Source organism: Gadus chalcogrammus, chromosome 10 (assembly GCF_026213295.1).
Source record: "Gadus chalcogrammus isolate NIFS_2021 chromosome 10, NIFS_Gcha_1.0, whole genome shotgun sequence".
In the NCBI taxonomy this organism is placed as follows: domain Eukaryota; kingdom Metazoa; phylum Chordata; class Actinopteri; order Gadiformes; family Gadidae; genus Gadus; species Gadus chalcogrammus.
The window spans coordinates 12943322-12960705 of NC_079421.1; the positions used below are offsets into that span (position 1 = coordinate 12943322).

The following is a 17384-nucleotide window of genomic DNA, read 5'->3' on the forward strand; positions in this document are numbered from 1 at the left end:
GTTTGATGTCTGTAACTCATGATTAGGTGCACATCCACATGAGCTCAATATGAAATTATGAGGATGCTTAGTGTCATTAGCTACTAAAACATAAATGATGAGTAGAAACACAGCGACAATGTAAAGCTCAACAAGGCCCAGCCAGGGAAAAGAGTGGAACTGCCACAGTACTGGAATCACAGCTCTACAGACCTCAATATGTGTCCCCTACTCTATTTAGCCCATGACGTTGTTGACAGTATTAGGTGCATATGCACGCGCATCTGTGTATTTGTTCAAAGCCACATAACTGACATCCCGGTCAAAACACACACAAAGACTGGTAAACAAACTTTCACTGAAGATGGCGGTAAAAAGCCTTTAGGGCCAACATGTGGGACTTGTTGTTCTTTTAAACTTTTGACCTGTGGCACATCAATTAACGCGCAAAAAGTTAACTTGAAAATAATTGCTACATTGATTCCATCTGCATCCTGGAGCAAGCCATTGCATTTTGAGTTATGTAATGAGTGATGTTGCTTCTAGTGTTTATAAGCAAACATGATACGTGGACACATGGTCTGAATTAAAACTAGAAAACAGGATGAAACCTTTAGATGACTATGAACTTTGACCCCCTGTGGGGACACTTTTAACTACAAGGGTTTACAACCCTTCCCAAGCTAACAAATCATGGGAACCTGCGACCTAATGATTGGAGCGCAGTCACAACAGGTAAAGCACACACATGTGTGGCATTAGTGTCGTTAAAACCAAACTCTCCAGGGGCTTCAGAGCACGTCTCACTTCCTGCCCTCTGGTGAGTGTTTACGAGTGCCCCGCCCACCACTGTTCCCTCATGGCAAAATAAAGTTACAAACAATCACAATCCCACGGATAAAACACACAAACAGACACAGACACACGCACTTGCACACACACACACACACACACACACACACACACACACACACACACACACACACACACACACACACACACACACACACACACACAGCAAATGCATTTCATAGTACAGTCCAGGTGCTTCTCAAGGCACATGCCATTCTGATATTGTCAATTAGCTTAAAACACAGTCAAATACAATACGCTCCTTGTTTCAAGCCACACAAGGAAGCATTATTGTTACTGGAGGCATTTGCTAGCATTGGCAAGTTTCACGCTCCACTTGAGTAGTCTAGTAGATATAAACACATCTAGGATACAACAGCAGAAACCTATTTAAAACCAGAACGTGTTACATGAAGGGAATGAGGGTGGGGTGTATTCAGCCCCATTCAGAGTCACTGTCATCAAGGGCTTCTGTCTTACATGCAGCTAGATGGCAATATACTCTGGTCTAATTCTGGACTGACTGCTATGAGCCTGATCTTCACTGTATTATCACCCTGTCCCAGTTCCTTACGCAACTGTACAGCAGAGCCTTCTTTCTCTAATCTCATTCCCTCTCTTTTCATCCCTCTTTCACACCACAAATACATCCTGTTATGGACCTTCCTGTCAGTCCCAAGCACCCATGCTACACACATGACACCCCAATAACCCCCCCCCCCCCACACACACACACACACCCCCACCCCCTCACACACACACTCTCTCCTATTTCCTCTCTAACAGCAGACAAAGGGAGAGAGAGGCTGAACAAAATGGCTCCCTAGCATCGCCAAACACGGATGCTGCGCTGGGGATGGTGGAGGCTGAACCAGCTACAGCGTGTCTCTCTTCCCCTCCCCCTCCTGCTTCTCCTCTCTCTGCCTCTCTGCAACAACTCCCTCCCACCCTCCCCCTTTCGCAGGCTCTCCATCACGTCTGCCCACGTTCTCTCCCTAGCCTCACCCTTGCATCGTGTTTACAGCCTTCCTCCAGCTTCCATCTGCTCTATTCAATCTATATTATTACTGAAGGAGGATTTCTATAGTTCTTTTCGTTACCCTCTGGTTCTCTCAGTGCAGGCTTCATAAAATAATAAGTATAGAAAGAGGGAAAATGGCGGCAGCATGTAAAGCAGGGAACTAGGTCATTGTATCTAAAGTGCACCGTGTGTGTGTGTGTGTGTGTGTGTGTGTGTGTGTGTGTGTGTGTGTGTGTGTGTGTGTGTGTGTGTGTGTGTGTGTGTGTGTGTGTGTGTGTGTGTGTGTGTGTGTGTGTGTGTGTGTGTGATACGGTGTGTTGTCCATGGGTACGTGGAGGAAATGTTCCACTGCAGTGATGCTTCAGCATGGCTACACGCCTCAATGCAGCAGCTCGCCTCCACATTCATAACAGATCAACGTGCTCGTTTAGAATTGGAAGAATACACACAATGATATCCCATAATAGACTACATCTGTTCAATGTAGAATATATACATTCTGCATTTGATATATACAGGACCAACCGAATAACACATGTGTATTTAATATGTACTCAGTTCCGTATCTAAACCAAACACTGGCATTCACCCTATTAAGATTCAAGGCATTTCAAAAATGTTCAAACATTGTTAAACTAACGTCAGGATACAACCAGGTAGCCACCACAGCTCTGTATACTTTTAAAGTAACTGAGCAAGAACAACAAAGAAAAAGCTGAACAAAACATAGTTCTGTATTCATAGTACTTGTATTGCTGCTGGCTTTGAAGATGTTTAAATGGCCTAAAGGACTCCTCATCACTCTGACCACTACAAACAACGGCATTGGCAAACTAACTGTGGAGACATCTGTGAGGTCTCACCTCTGTTATCAAATCCATGGAGTGCGTTGTAGACCTGGACATAGTCTGAGGGACATCGTGGTCCCGGTTCAAGGTGCTCTGACTGAAGGGCCGGGCACACTCGGTCAGCTGACTCTTGCGAGACTCAGTCGTTCCACAAACTTCGTAATTGAACGCGTGCTTCAAGGTACCGGTCCCTACGTCAGCATAGAGAGGCGGGTAACACGGAATAACCGGAAGATTTACACCTGATTTGTAAAGGTGACGCTCAAGCCTCCATCTGTAGATTTTCACTGATATGATCACCACTAAACACGTGATGAAGAGAAAGGAAACCACAGCCAAAGCCAAGACCAAGTAAAAAGTCAGGTTGTCGTTGTACTCCTTGTCGTGTGTAAAGTCAGTGAACTCCGAGAGCACTTCAGGGAAGCTGTCCGCCACCGCCACGTTAACAATGACTGTAGCTGAACGAGAGGGCTGTCCGTTGTCCTCCACTATAACAGTCAGTCTTTGTTTCACAGCATCTTTATCAGTGACTTGGCGGATAGTTCTTATTTCTCCGTTCTGTAAGCCCACTTCAAACAGCGCCCTGTCTGTGGCTTTCTGTAGTTTATAGGAGAGCCAGGCATTCTGTCCAGAGTCCACATCAACAGCCACCACTTTAGTGACCAGATAGCCCACATCTACTGAACGAGGCACCATTTCAGCCACCAGAGAACCACCAGTCTGGACTGGATACAGAACCTGAGGGGCGTTGTCGTTCTGGTCCTGGATCAGTATTTTCACACTCGCGTTACTACTGAGGGGAGGAGAGCCTCCATCTTGTGCCTTAACACTAATAGTAAACTCTTTTCTTTGCTCAAAGTCAAAGGATCGCACGGCCATTATCTCCCCACTCTCTGCATTCATTGAAAAGTAAGCTGATGTCAACATTTCATTAACCCGGTTATCATTAAGAAAATACGAAATGCGTGCATTGTTTCCAAAATCGTTGTCGTTGGCTTTGACAGAGAGCACTGACTTCCCAGGCAAGTTATTTTCACTGATGTATGCAATAAACGACTGTTGTGAGAATACTGGGGTGTTGTCATTGACGTCCGATATTTTCAGAGTAATTGTCTTGCTGACAGAGAAAGGGGGGAATCCGTCATCAGTGGCCGTCACTGTTATGTTATACTCTGGCACTAGCTCACGGTCCAAAGCATCGTCAGTCACCAAACTATAGAAATTAGATGAGGTCGGCTTCATTTTGAAAGGTAAATCTGGGCTGATGAAACACTTAACCTGACCATTTTTACCTGAGTCTAAATCTTTGATATTGAACATTGCAATGACTGTCTCTGGCGCAGAATCTTCCGGTATGGGATTTGAGAATGATATGATATTAATAACTGGCGCATTGTCGTTGACATCAATTACATCAATCATTATCTTGCTTGTATCTGTTAATCCACCTTTATCTTTGGCTTCTACATCAATTTCATAATGTTTAGCTTTTTCATAATCCAATACCCCATACATAGTCACTTCCCCAGTATTGATGTCTATATTAAATAGAGACAATGCACTGTTGGTATTTTGAGAGAAAGAATAGACGATTTCTCCATTTGTCCCTTGATCTATATCTGAGGCGCTGACTTTTAGAATCACACTCCCTTTCAACGCATTTTCTGGCACATTCACCGTGAAAACGGGTTGACTGAAAACAGGAGCATTATCATTTGCGTCCATAACAATAACGATAATTTTAACCGATCCCGATCGTTGAGGATTTCCACCATCAAATGCTGTCAATATTAATTTATGCTCGTCTTTTTTTTCCCTGTCTAGCGACGTCTCCAGAACCATTTCCACATATTTTGAACCATCGGGACGAGAAAGTATGTTCAATTTAAAATGATCCGTAGGAGTTAATTTGTATGTTTGAAGCGTGTTCAATGACACATCAGGATCTATTGCACTATCAAGCGAAAAACGTGATCCCTTCACAGCCATTTCGCTGATCTGAAAACTCATCTCTTTCTTAGCGAAAGCAGGGGCGTTATCATTTATATCAAGAATTTCCACATCTATACGATGCAGCTCCATTGGGTTATCTAATATAATCTGAAAATGTAAAGAACAGGGAGACAATTGACCGCAAAGGACTTCTCTGTCTATTCTCTTGGCGACAACTAACGTCCCTTTGTCCGAATTCAGCCCGATGTATTCACTATCATCCTCGGTAAATATACGGGCACGACCGGATTTCAGTCTATTGACATCCAAACCGAGGTCCACAGCGATGCTCCCCACGACGGAACCCGTCGACATTTCCTCGGGAATTGAGTAATGGACCTGCCCGAGCGATGCATCAGCAATATAAAGGAAAAGGAACAGCGGAAAGGACACCCCTTGTAATCCACGACCATGAAGATTCATTCTTTTAAAATCCACGTGAAAGCTGAAGTTATGAGATCAAAAATAGCCAATCACACAACGAGAAATGGTTAAGAGTTATTCAAAAACAGTCCCTTTGTCAGTGTAATGACTGATACGTGGTAGGCCTACAGTGTTTCAATCTGTGAGGTAAAAGGGGGACTCACGAAAGTGATACCACCATCCTCTAACTAATACACAGTGGCACCTAGGGACGTAAAATAATACTGCAACAATCAACCACAAATAACATATATACAGAGAAGACATGATGATAGCGATACAATTCACATATTTTTACCTTCCATGGTGCTGAAATGTTTGATGACAAAATGCCAATGTTTTTTCAACAAATATAGGAGGGTTTCACGTGGTATCAAATAATCAGAGTGATTCCCAGCCTTATCCCCATTATAATAAGACAAACTGGTTGCTTTGTTATTCTACAGTTTTTGGTCATTAAGTACAAAGATGGCGGCTTGGAAACTTCAAAGGACATAATTGAAACCTTCCTATACACTCAATGTGTCTATTATGAAATATCCAACCTCTAGTGGAGAGTCTGGTTCATCCAGGATGCTCTTTTCACTCTGTATTCTCTGCATGGTCCCTGTAGAACTGGGGTCCATTATCAGAACGTTCTGACTACCAGCGTTGCCGAACTTACAGTCACTCTTCCTGGAGTCAGTGGTCCTGCACACCTCGTAATTGTACACGTGCTGGAGAGTCCCTGTCCCCAAAGTGTCTGAGTACCGTGGTGGATAATATGGGATCACCGGGAGACTGGAATGATACAGGATACGAGACTGTCTCCATCTGTAGATTTTCACTGATATGATCACCACTAAACACGTGATGAAGAGAAAGGAAACCACAGCCAAAGCCAAGACCAAGTAAAAAGTCAGGTTGTCATTGTACTCCTTGTCGTGTGTAAAGTCAGTGAACTCCGAGAGCACTTCAGGGAAGCTGTCAGCCACCGCCACGTTAACAATGACTGTAGCTGAACGAGAGGGCTGTCCGTTGTCCTCCACTATAACAGTCAGTCTTTGTTTCACAGCATCTTTATCAGTGACTTGACGGATAGTTCTTATTTCTCCATTCTGCAAGCCCACTTCGAACAGCGCCCTGTCTGTGGCTTTCTGTAGTTTATAGGAGAGCCAGGCATTCTGTCCAGAGTCCACATCAACAGCCACCACTTTAGTGACCAGATAGCCCACATCTGCTGAACGAGGCACCATTTCAGCCACCAGAGAACCACCAGTCTGGACTGGATACAGAACCTGAGGGGCGTTGTCGTTCTGGTCCTGGATCAGTATTTTCACACTCACATTACTACTGAGGGGAGGAGAGCCTCCATCTTGAGCTTTAACACGGAACTGAAAGTCTTTAATCTGCTCGTAGTCAAAAGAGCGGACTGCATGTATAACTCCACTGTCAGCACTAACAGACACATAAGAGGAGACGGGCACGCCGTTTAAAGAGGAGTCCTCTAGTATATAAGAGACACGGGCGTTCTGGTTCCAGTCTGCGTCTTTTGCGTTCAGTGTGAATATAGAGACACCTTGGACGTTGTTTTCTACGATGTATCCTTCGTATGATTTTTTTAGAAAGACTGGCGCGTTATCATTCACGTCTAGGATCTGAAGGGCGATTGTGACGCTGCTGGAAAGTGAAGGCACTCCCTCATCAGAACACGTCACACTGATATTATAACCGGACTCCTTCTCTCTGTCTAAATCACTGTCCGTCACTAAGCTAAAGAAGTTGTTAGATGTTGTCCTTAATGCAAACGGAATGTCGTCGTTTATGGAGCATTTCACCTTGCCATTTTCACCTGAATCTGCATCTTCTATATTGATCATGGTGACGACTGTGTTAGGTTTAGCGTCTTCTGATATCACATTGGATTTGGACATAATGTGAATATCAGGTGTGTTGTCGTTCACATCAATGACGTCGACGATTAACGTACAGGAGTCTACCAGCCCTCCTTCATCACTAGCGCGTATATTTATCTCAAATGTTTGAGCTTTTTCGTAGTCAATATTGCCGTTCAATGTCGCATCACCATTTTCTTCATTTACTTCAAATTGTCCTAAGGTGTTACCTGACATACTTGAAACCGAGTACGTTATTTTACCATTTTCTCCGTCGTCTGCATCAGTTGCAGTAACTGTAGTGACGATGGTGCCTAACGGAGCGCCTTCTTTGATAGAAGCTTTGTAAACCGACTGGGTGAAAACGGGAGCGTTATCATTGGCGTCTAAAACAGAGATCAGGATCTGCATTGTTCCAGACATCTGCGGCTCACCGCCATCGACTGCCGTTAACACTAAAGAGAGGTGTTCATGTTGTTCTCTATCGAGAGGTTTCTCTAAAACCATTTCGATGAACTTTATATTACCATCTTGACTGTTTAATTTCAGAGCGAAGTTATCTGTTGGTTTTAGGACATATGTTTTTAAGCCATTCGTCCCGACGTCAGGATCTTTTGCCATGTCTAAAATGAATTTAGCTCCAATTACAGCAGACTCACTGATTTTAAACTTCACGTCGGTTTTTTGAAAGAATGGGGCGTTGTCATTCACGTCTGTAATCTCGATATTTATACTGTAGAATTCCATCGGGTTTTCTAATATGATCTGAAAATGGAGCGCACAAGGCGTCGTTTGTCCGCAGATGGCCTCTCTGTCTATTCTGTCTTTGATAACGAGGACTCCTCTTTCCCTGTTCAGCTCGACATATTCGATGCTGTCACGTGTAAAAATACGGGCTTTACCTGACTTCAGTCTCTTCACATCCAAACCTAAATCCTGTGCTATATTACCGACTACAGAGCCTTTCGCCATCTCTTCAGGTATGGTGTAGCTGACCTGTCCGAGCACCGAGCTGAGACAGAAGATCCAGATAAATAGAAGCCATCCGACGTAGTGTCCCATTGTTCTTTCCCCAGTGTCGTTGTATTCTCAATGAAAACGTAAAGATCCCTTTTAGTCTTTGATATTCCACAAAAGATCAGCCAATACACGTCGAAAACAGCTTACATGTTGAACAAAAGAATCATAGAGCGATCCTGCTTCACGGTGTTTCGTGTCATTGTAAAATGCAATGCGCTCGTCCATAGACGGGAAAATAATAAAACCGATATGGTGGGAGGTAGCGCAAAAGATGGCCTTTTACTGGGACATTCTGGCCTATAGCGGCCCTTAGAGTCCAGAAGGCAAAATTACAATTCATTTAAATTAAACAATTGGTAGATTGGAAGGGTAATATAGGCTAACGATATATGTGATATAAATGATGACAAGGCAGAGGCAATTGTGGAGCAAACTGGACTTTTCACATGTTACAAAGAACAGAATTGATTAAAAAACCTTGAATATACGTTGGGATGAATTGAAGCACAAATTCATTGGTTGAAAAGGCATTCAGCTGAAAGAATAAAACAATTAGGAAGTTAGAAATAGCTTTTCGATTCATGGAGTCAAAACAGTAGCTGTCCATGGTGCTAGACGTGAGTAAAATTATTAACTCATACAAAATAGAACATTCTGTCAGTGATTTCTAACCTCCAGTGGAGAGTCTGGTTCATCCAGGATGCTCTTTTCACTCTGTATTCTCTGCATGGTCCCTGTAGAACTGGGGTCCATTATCAGAACGTTCTGACTACCAGCGTTGCCGAACTTACAGTCACTCTTCCTGGAGTCAGTGGTCCTGCACACCTCGTAATTGTACACGTGCTGGAGAGTCCCTGTCCCCAAAGTGTCTGAGTACCGTGGTGGATAATATGGGATCACCGGGAGACTGGAATGATACAGGATACGAGACTGTCTCCATCTGTATATTTTCACTGATATGATCACCACTAAACACGTGATGAAGAGAAAGGAAACCACAACCAAAGCCAAGACCAAGTAAAAAGTCAGGTTGTCATTGTACTCCTTGTCGTGTGTAAAGTCAGTGAACTCCGAGAGCACTTCAGGGAAGCTGTCGGCCACCGCCACGTTAACAATGACTGTAGCTGAACGAGAGGGCTGTCCGTTGTCCTCCACTATAACAGTCAGTCTTTGTTTCACAGCGTCTTTATCAGTGACTTGGCGGATAGTTCTTATTTCTCCATTCTGTAAGCCCACTTCAAACAGCGCCCTGTCCGTGGCTTTCTGTAGTTTATAGGAGAGCCAGGCATTCTGTCCAGAGTCCACATCAACAGCCACCACTTTAGTGACCAGATAGCCCACATCTGCTGAACGAGGCACCATTTCAGCCACCAGAGAACCACCAGTCTGGACTGGATACAGAACCTGAGGGGCGTTGTCGTTCTGGTCCTGGATCAGTATTTTCACACTCACATTACTACTGAGGGGAGGAGAGCCTCCATCTTGAGCTTTAACAAGAAACTGAAAATCTTTAATCTGCTCGTAGTCAAAAGAACGGACTGCATGTATAACTCCACTGTCTGCAGTAACAGACACATAGGAGGAGACGGGCACGCCGTTTAAAGAGGAGTCCTCTAGTATATAAGAGACAAGGGCGTTCTGGTTCCAGTCTGCGTCTTTTGCATTCAGTGTGAATATAGAGACACCTTGGACGTTGTTTTCTACGATATATCCTTCGTATGTTTTTTTTAGAAAGACAGGCGCGTTATCATTGACGTCTAGTACCTGAAGGGCGATTGTGACGCTGCTGGAAAGCGAAGGCACTCCCTCATCAGAACACGTCACACTGATATTATATCCGGACTCTTTCTCTCTGTCTAAATCACTGTCCGTCACTAAGCTGAAGAAGTTGTTAGATGTCGACTTCAATGCAAAAGGAATGTCATCGTTTATGGAGCATTTCACTTTGCCATTTTCACCTGAATCTGCATCTTCTATATTGATCATGGTTACGACTGTGTTAGGTTTAGCGTCTTCTGAAATCACGTTGGATTTGGACATAATGTGAATATCAGGTGTGTTGTCGTTCACATCAATGACGTTTACGATTAACGTACAAGAGTCTACCAGCCCTCCCTCATCAGTAGCGCGTATATTTATCTCAAATGTTTGAGCTTTTTCGTAGTCAATATTGCCGGTCAATGTCACAGCCCCATTTTCTTCATTTACTTTAAACATTCCTAATGTATTACCTAATTTGCTTGAAACTGAGTACGTTATTTTACCATTATCTCCGTCGTCTGCATCAGTCGCAGTAACCGTAGTAACAATGGTGCCTAACGGAGCGCCTTCTTTAATAGACGCTTTGTAAACAGACTGGGTGAAAACGGGAGCGTTATCATTGGCGTCTAAAACTGAGATCAGGATCTGCATTCTTCCAGACATCTGGGGCTCTCCACCATCGACTGCCGTTAACACTAAAGAGAGGTGTTCATGTTGTTCTCTATCGAGTGGTTTCTCTAAAACCATTTCGATGAATTTAATGTCCCCTCCTTGATTGTGTAATTTAAGGGCGAAGTTGTTTGTCGGTTTTAGGATATATGTTTTTAAGCCATTTGTCCCGACGTCAGGATCATTTGCCATGTCTAAAATGAATTTAGCTCCACTTACAGCAGACTCGCTGATTTTAAGTTTCACGTCAAGTTTTTCAAACACTGGGGCGTTGTCATTCACGTCTGTAATCTCGATATTTATACTGTAGAATTCCATCGGGTTTTCTAATATGATCTGAAAATGGAGCGCACAAGGCATCGTTTGTCCGCAGATGGCCTCTCTGTCTATTCTGTCTTTGATAACGAGGACTCCTCTTTCCCTGTTCAGCTCGACATATTCGATGCTGTCACGGGTAAAAATACGGGCTTTACCTGACTTCAGTCTCTTCACATCCAAACCTAAATCCTGTGCTATATTACCGACTACAGAGCCTTTCGCCATCTCTTCAGGTATGGTGTAGCTGACCTGCCCGAGCACCGAGCTGAGACAGAAGATCCAGATAAATAGAAGCCATCCGACGTAGCGTCCCATTGTTCTTTCCCCGATGTCGTTGTATTCTCAGTTAAAACATAAAGATCCCGTTTCGGCTTTGATATTCCACAGAAGATCAGCCAATAAACGCCGACAACATCTTACATGTCTAACAAAAAAAACAAAGAGCGATCCTGCTTCACGCTGTTTCGTGTCCTTGTAAAATGCAATGCGCTCGTCCATAGACGGGAAAATAATAAAACCGATATGGTGGGAGGTACTGCAGAAGATGGCCTTTAACTGGGACATGCTGGCCTATAGCGGCCCTCAGAGTCCAAAAGGCCCAATTGCAATTCGTTTAAAGAACACAATAAGTAGATTAGACAGGTAATAAACCTAATAAATATTGTGATATTAATAAAGACAACGTTGCTTTGGCTAAAAACATTTCTGGAGCAAACTGCATTTATAACATAATCCAAAGACTTGAATTCTTTAAAAATGATTTAAACTGGAACATATATTGGGATGAAGTGAATAATGGCATCTGTATTTGAAAGGTCTACAGCTGAAGGAAGAAAACTGTAAATAAGTTAGAAAAAGCCTATTGATTCACAACATCAACACAATAGCTGTCCATGGTGCTAGACATGAGGAAAGGTGGATTAATACAAAATGGAAAATTCTGTCAGTGATTTCTAACCTCCAGTGGAGAGTCTGGTTCATCCAGGATGCTCTTTTCACTCTGTATTCGCTGCATGGTCCCTGTAGAACTGGGGTCCATTATCAGAACGTTCTGACTACCAGCGTTGCCGACCTTACAGTCACTCTTCCTGGAGTCAGTGGTCCTGCACACCTCGTAATTGTACACGTGCTGGAGAGTCCCTGTCCCCAAAGTGTCTGAGTACCGTGGTGGATAATATGGGATCACCGGGAGACTGGAATGATACAGGATACGAGACTGTCTCCATCTGTAGATTTTCACTGATATGATCACCACTAAACACGTGATGAAGAGAAAGGAAACCACAGCCAAAGCCAAGACTAAGTAAAAAGTAAGGTTGTCATTGTACTCCTTGTCGTGTGTAAAGTCAGTGAACTCCGAGAGCACTTCAGGGAAGCTGTCCGCCACCGCCACGTTAACAATGACTGTAGCTGAACGAGAGGGCTGTCCGTTGTCCTCCACTATAACAGTCAGTCTTTGTTTCACAGCATCTTTATCAGTGACTTGGCGGATAGTTCTTATTTCTCCATTCTGTAAGCCCACTTCAAACAGCGCCCTGTCTGTGGCTTTCTGTAGTTTATAGGAGAGCCAGGCATTCTGTCCAGAGTCCACATCAACAGCCACCACTTTAGTGACCAGATAGCCCACATCTGCTGAACGAGGCACCATTTCAGCCACCAGAGAACCACCAGTCTGGACTGGATACAGAACCTGAGGGGCGTTGTCGTTCTGGTCCTGGATCAGTATTTTCACACTCACATTACTACTGAGGGGAGGAGAGCCTCCATCTTGAGCATTAACATTGAACTGAAAATCTTTGATCTGCTCATAGTCGAAAGAGCGGACTGCATGTATAACTCCACTGTCAGCACTAACAGACACATAAGAGGAGACGGGCACGCCGTTTAAAGAGGAGTCCTCTAGTATATAAGAGACACGGGCGTTCTGGTTCCAGTCTGCGTCTTTCGCGTTCAGTGTGAATATAGAGACCCCTTGTACGTTGTTTTCTACGATGTATCCTTCATATGATTTTTTTAAAAAGACAGGCGCGTTATCATTCACGTCTAGGATCTGAAGGGTGATTGTGACGCTGCTGGAAAGCGAAGGCACTCCGTCATCAGAACATGTCACACTGATATTATAATCGGACTCCTTCTCTCTGTCTAAATCACTGTCCGTCACTAATCTGAAGAAGTTGTTAGACGTTGACCTCAATGCAAAAGGAATGTCATCGTTCATGGAGCATTTCACTTTGCCATTTTCCCCTGAATCTGCATCTTCTATATTGATCATGGTTACGACTGTGTTAGGTTTAGCGTCTTCTGATATCACATTGGATTTAGACATAATGTGAATATCAGGTGTGTTGTCGTTCACATCAATGACATCTACAATTAATTTACAAGAGTCAACCAGACCTCCCTCATCACTAGCGCGTATATTCATCTCAAATGTTCGAGCTTTTTCATAGTCTATATTGCCACTCAAAGTCACACCCCCATTATCTTTATTTACTTCAAATATTCCAAGAGTGTGATCTAACGTACTGGAAACAGAGTACGTTATTTTACCATTTTCTCCGTCGTCTGCATCAGTCGCAATGACCGTAGTCACAATGGTGCCTAACGGAGCGCCTTCTTTAATAGACGCTTTGTAAACCGACTGGGTGAAAACGGGAGCGTTATCATTGGCGTCTAAAACCGAGATCAGGATCTGCATTGTTCCAGACATCTGCGGCTCTCCGCCATCGACTGCCGTTAACACTAAAGAGAGGTGTTCATGTTGTTCTCTATCGAGAGGTTTCTCTAAAACCATTTCGATGTTTCTAATATCTCCTGCTTGACCGTGTAATTTAAGGGCGAAGTTATCTGTTGGTTTTAGGATATATGTTCTTAAGCCATTTGTCCCAACGTCAGGATCAATGGCTCTGTCTAATATGAATTTAGCCCCACTTACAGCAGACTCGCTGATTTTAAATTGAACATCGCTTTTTTGAAACACTGGGGCGTTGTCATTAACGTCTGTAATCTCGATGGTTATACTGTAGAATTCCATCGGGTTTTCTAATATGATCTGAAAATGGAGCGCACAAGGAGTCGTTTGTCCGCAGATGGCCTCCCTGTCTATTCTGTCTTTAATAACGAGGACTCCTCTTTCCCTGTTCAGCTCGACATATTCGATGCTATCACGGGTGAAAATACGGGCTTTACCTGACTGCAGTCTCTTCACATCCAAACCTAAATCCTGTGCTATATTACCGACTGCAGAGCCTTTCGCCATCTCTTCAGGTATGGTGTAGCTGACCTGCCCGAGAACCGAGCTGAGACAGAAGATCCAGATAAATAGAAGCCATCCGACGTAGCGTCCCATTGTTCTTTCACCAGAGTCGTTGTATTCGCAATAAAAACGTAAATATCCTTTTTAGTCTTTGATACTCCACAAAAGATCAGTCAAAACGTGCCGACAGCAGCTTTCATGTTGAAGAAAAGAATAAAGAGCGATTCTACTTCATGGTGTTTTCTGTCCTTGTAAATGCAATGGCTCGTTCATAGATGGGAAAATAATACAACCGATATGGTGGGAGGTACTGCACAAGATGGCCTTTAACTGGGACATTCTGGTCTATAGCGGCCCTCAGAGTCCAAACGGCAAAATTACAATTACTTTCAATCTTAGAAAAAAACCAAATAAAACGTTGTTTTGGCAGAAGCTATTCTGGACGAAGCTGAATGATCCCATGTTACAAAGACTTTAATTCTTACGGAAATCTTAAATATATATGTTGGGACAATGTGAAACATGAAATCAGTTCTTGAAAAATACTACAGCTGAGTAGATTAAACAGTTTGCAAGTTAGAAATAGCCTTTTGATTCATAGTCAAAACATTAGCTGTCCATGGTGCTAAACATGAGAGAAAAGACGGATTAATACAAAGAGAACATTCTGATAGTGATTTCCAACCTTTAGCTTTCTGCAAAACCATCTCGACATTTTTCGATCCGTCTGCTTGGTTATGGATTTTAAGAGCGAAGTTATGGGAAGGCTTTAGGATGTAATTCTGCAGATCGTTGTTGCCAACGTCTAAATCCATAGCTCTTTCCAAAAAGAATTTCGATCCAACGCCTGCAGATTCACTAATTTTGAATTTCATTTCTTCTTTCTCAAAGGTTGGGGCATTATAGATACGCTGTAAAATTCCATCGGATCTTCTAATATTATTTGGAAATGTAACGAACACGGCATCGTCTGTTCGCAAAGCGCCTCTCTGTCTATTCTGTCTTTGATAAGGAGGACTCCCCGTTCTTTATTTAGTTCGATGTAAACTGTGCTATCACCGGAATAAACACGAGCTTTACCTGACGCGAGCCTTTTGACATCCAAACCTTGATCCTGATCTATATTTCCCAGTTAAGATCCTTTTGCAATTTCCTCAGGAATGGTGTAGCTGATCTGCCCGAGCACCGAACAAACGGAGACGACAGAGACGAGGAACAGTACTTGCTGCGCCATTGTTTTCCTGGATGTTCCCGAAAGAAGGTCATACAAGGCATCCATCCGTTATCCCACAGGTCATTTAAAAATGGTTCCTGCTTCACAAAATAAAAGGCAATGTTCCACGTCAAAGAAAATATCCGATAGACGTTATATTCCCGTGTCCGTCGTCCTTCCCTATCTGTGCTGCTGTGCTTTGTGCGTCTGTGCAACGGAGAAAATGCTTCACATCTGAACTAAAACGAAACATGTTGGCCAACAGCGGCCCTAAGAGCCCAGAGCACAAAACTACAGAAAAGCTGTATGTTTTGAAAAACAAAATAGCGTCAATAATCGGCAGTGAATGAAAATAAATGAATAAAACATTTAACAAAGCCACCAATGATGATTGAATGAAATAATAACTCAATGCAACACTGCTGCTATCCAAGGTCCTGAAAATACTACAGATATATTAGTTAACGTGTCAACATTATGTACATTTGGCAATCAACAAATCTTAAAATTAGTATCACTTCTAACCTCAAGTGGAGAGTCTGGTTCATCCAGGATGCTCTTTTCACTCTGTATTCTCTGCATGGTCCCTGTAGAACTGGGGTCCATTATCAGAACGTTCTGACTACCAGCGTTGCCGACCTTACAGTCACTCTTTCTGGAGTCAGTGGTCCTGCACACCTCGTAATTGTACACGTGCTGGAGAGTCCCTGTCCCCAAAGTGTCTGAGTACCGTGGTGGATAATATGGGATCACCGGGAGACTGGAATGATACAGGATACGAGACTGTCTCCATCTGTAGATTTTCACTGATATGATCACCACTAAACACGTGATGAAGAGAAAGGAAACTACAGCCAAAGCCAAGACCAAGTAAAAAGTCAGGTTGTCATTGTACTCCTTGTCGTGTGTAAAGTCAGTGAACTCCGAGAGCACTTCAGGGAAGCTGTCCGCCACCGCCACGTTAACAATGACTGTAGCTGAACGAGAGGGCTGTCCGTTGTCCTCCACTATAACAGTCAGTCTTTGTTTCACAGCATCTTTATCAGTGACTTGGCGGATAGTTCTTATTTCTCCATTCTGTAAGCCCACTTCAAACAGCGCCCTGTCTGTGGCTTTCTGTAGTTTATAGGAGAGCCAGGCATTCTGTCCAGAGTCCACATCAACAGCCACCACTTTAGTGACCAGATAGCCCACATCTGCTGAACGAGGTACCATTTCAGCCACCAGAGAACCACCAGTCTGGACTGGATACAGAACCTGAGGGGCGTTGTCGTTCTGGTCCTGGATCAGTATTTTCACACTCACATTACTACTGAGGGGAGGAGAGCCTCCATCTTGAGCTTTAACAAGAATCTGAAAATCTTTATTCTGCTCGTAGTCAAAAGAGCGGACTGCATGTATAACTCCACTGTCAGCACTAACAGACACATAAGAGGAGACGGGCACACCGTTAATAGAGGAGTCCTCCAGTATGTAAGAGACACGAGCATTCTGGTTCCAGTCTGCATCTTTTGCGTTGAGTGTGAATATAGAGACACCTTGGACGTTGTTTTCTACGATGTATCCTTCGTATGATTTTTTTAGAAATACAGGCGCGTTGTCGTTCACATCTAGGATCTGAAGGGTGATTGTGACGCTGCTGGAAAGCGATGGTACTCCCTCATCAGAACACGTCACACTGATATTATAACCTGACTCATTCTCTCTGTCTAAATCACTGTCTGTCACTAAGCTGAAGAAGTTGTTAGATGTTGACCTCAAGGCAAATGGAATGTCATTGTTTATGGAGCATTTCACTTTGCCATTTTCACCTGAATCGGCATCTTCTACATTGATCATAGTTACGACTGTGCTAGGTTTAGCGTCTTCTGATATAACATTAGATTCAGACATAATGTGAATATCAGGTTTGTTGTCGTTCACATCTATGACATCTACAATTAATTTACAGGAGTCAACCAGCCCTCCCTCATCACTTGCGCGGATATTGATCTGAAATGTTCGAGCTTTTTCGTAGTCTATATTGCCACTCAATGTCACGGCCCCATTTTCATTATTAACTTCAAATATTCCAAGAGTGTGATCTAACATACTTGAAACTGAGTATGTTATTTTACCATTATCTCCGTCGTCAGCATCAGTTGCAGTAACCGTAGTA

General features: G+C 43.3%; 3 protein-coding genes across 9 annotated transcripts in view; all 3 read right to left on the minus strand.

The window, feature by feature from the left end:
* The window catches only part of LOC130390127 (protocadherin gamma-A2-like), a 58050-nt gene extending 43841 nt beyond the window's left edge, over positions 1–14209 (minus strand). For 2 of the 7 annotated variants that reach the window (XM_056599886.1, XM_056599883.1), the window contains exon 1: positions 8682–11410. In XM_056599886.1, the coding sequence (XP_056455861.1) occupies positions 8682–11072 (2391 nt within the window). In that variant the 5' untranslated portion in view covers positions 11073–11410. Of the gene's footprint in view, positions 1–5660; positions 8637–8681; positions 11411–11715 lie in introns of those variants that run through there. The other 5 variants (XM_056599882.1, XM_056599885.1, XM_056599884.1 and 2 more) reach the window with 5 other exon arrangements.
* The window catches only part of LOC130390148 (protocadherin gamma-A2-like), a 20725-nt gene extending 3407 nt beyond the window's left edge, over positions 1–17318 (minus strand). Inside the window, exon 1 of the mRNA XM_056599913.1 lies at positions 15752–17318. Coding sequence (XP_056455888.1) covers positions 15752–17317 — 1566 coding nt within the window. The 5' untranslated portion in view covers position 17318. The remainder of the gene's footprint in view (positions 1–15751) is intronic.
* On the minus strand, positions 1884–5650 carry LOC130390144 (protocadherin gamma-A11-like). The gene has a single exon (XM_056599908.1). It carries the CDS (start codon positions 5113–5115, stop codon positions 2686–2688), a length of 2430 nt encoding a protein of 809 aa, XP_056455883.1. The 5' UTR covers positions 5116–5650; the 3' UTR covers positions 1884–2685.
* Positions 17319–17384: the final 66 nt, after the last annotated feature.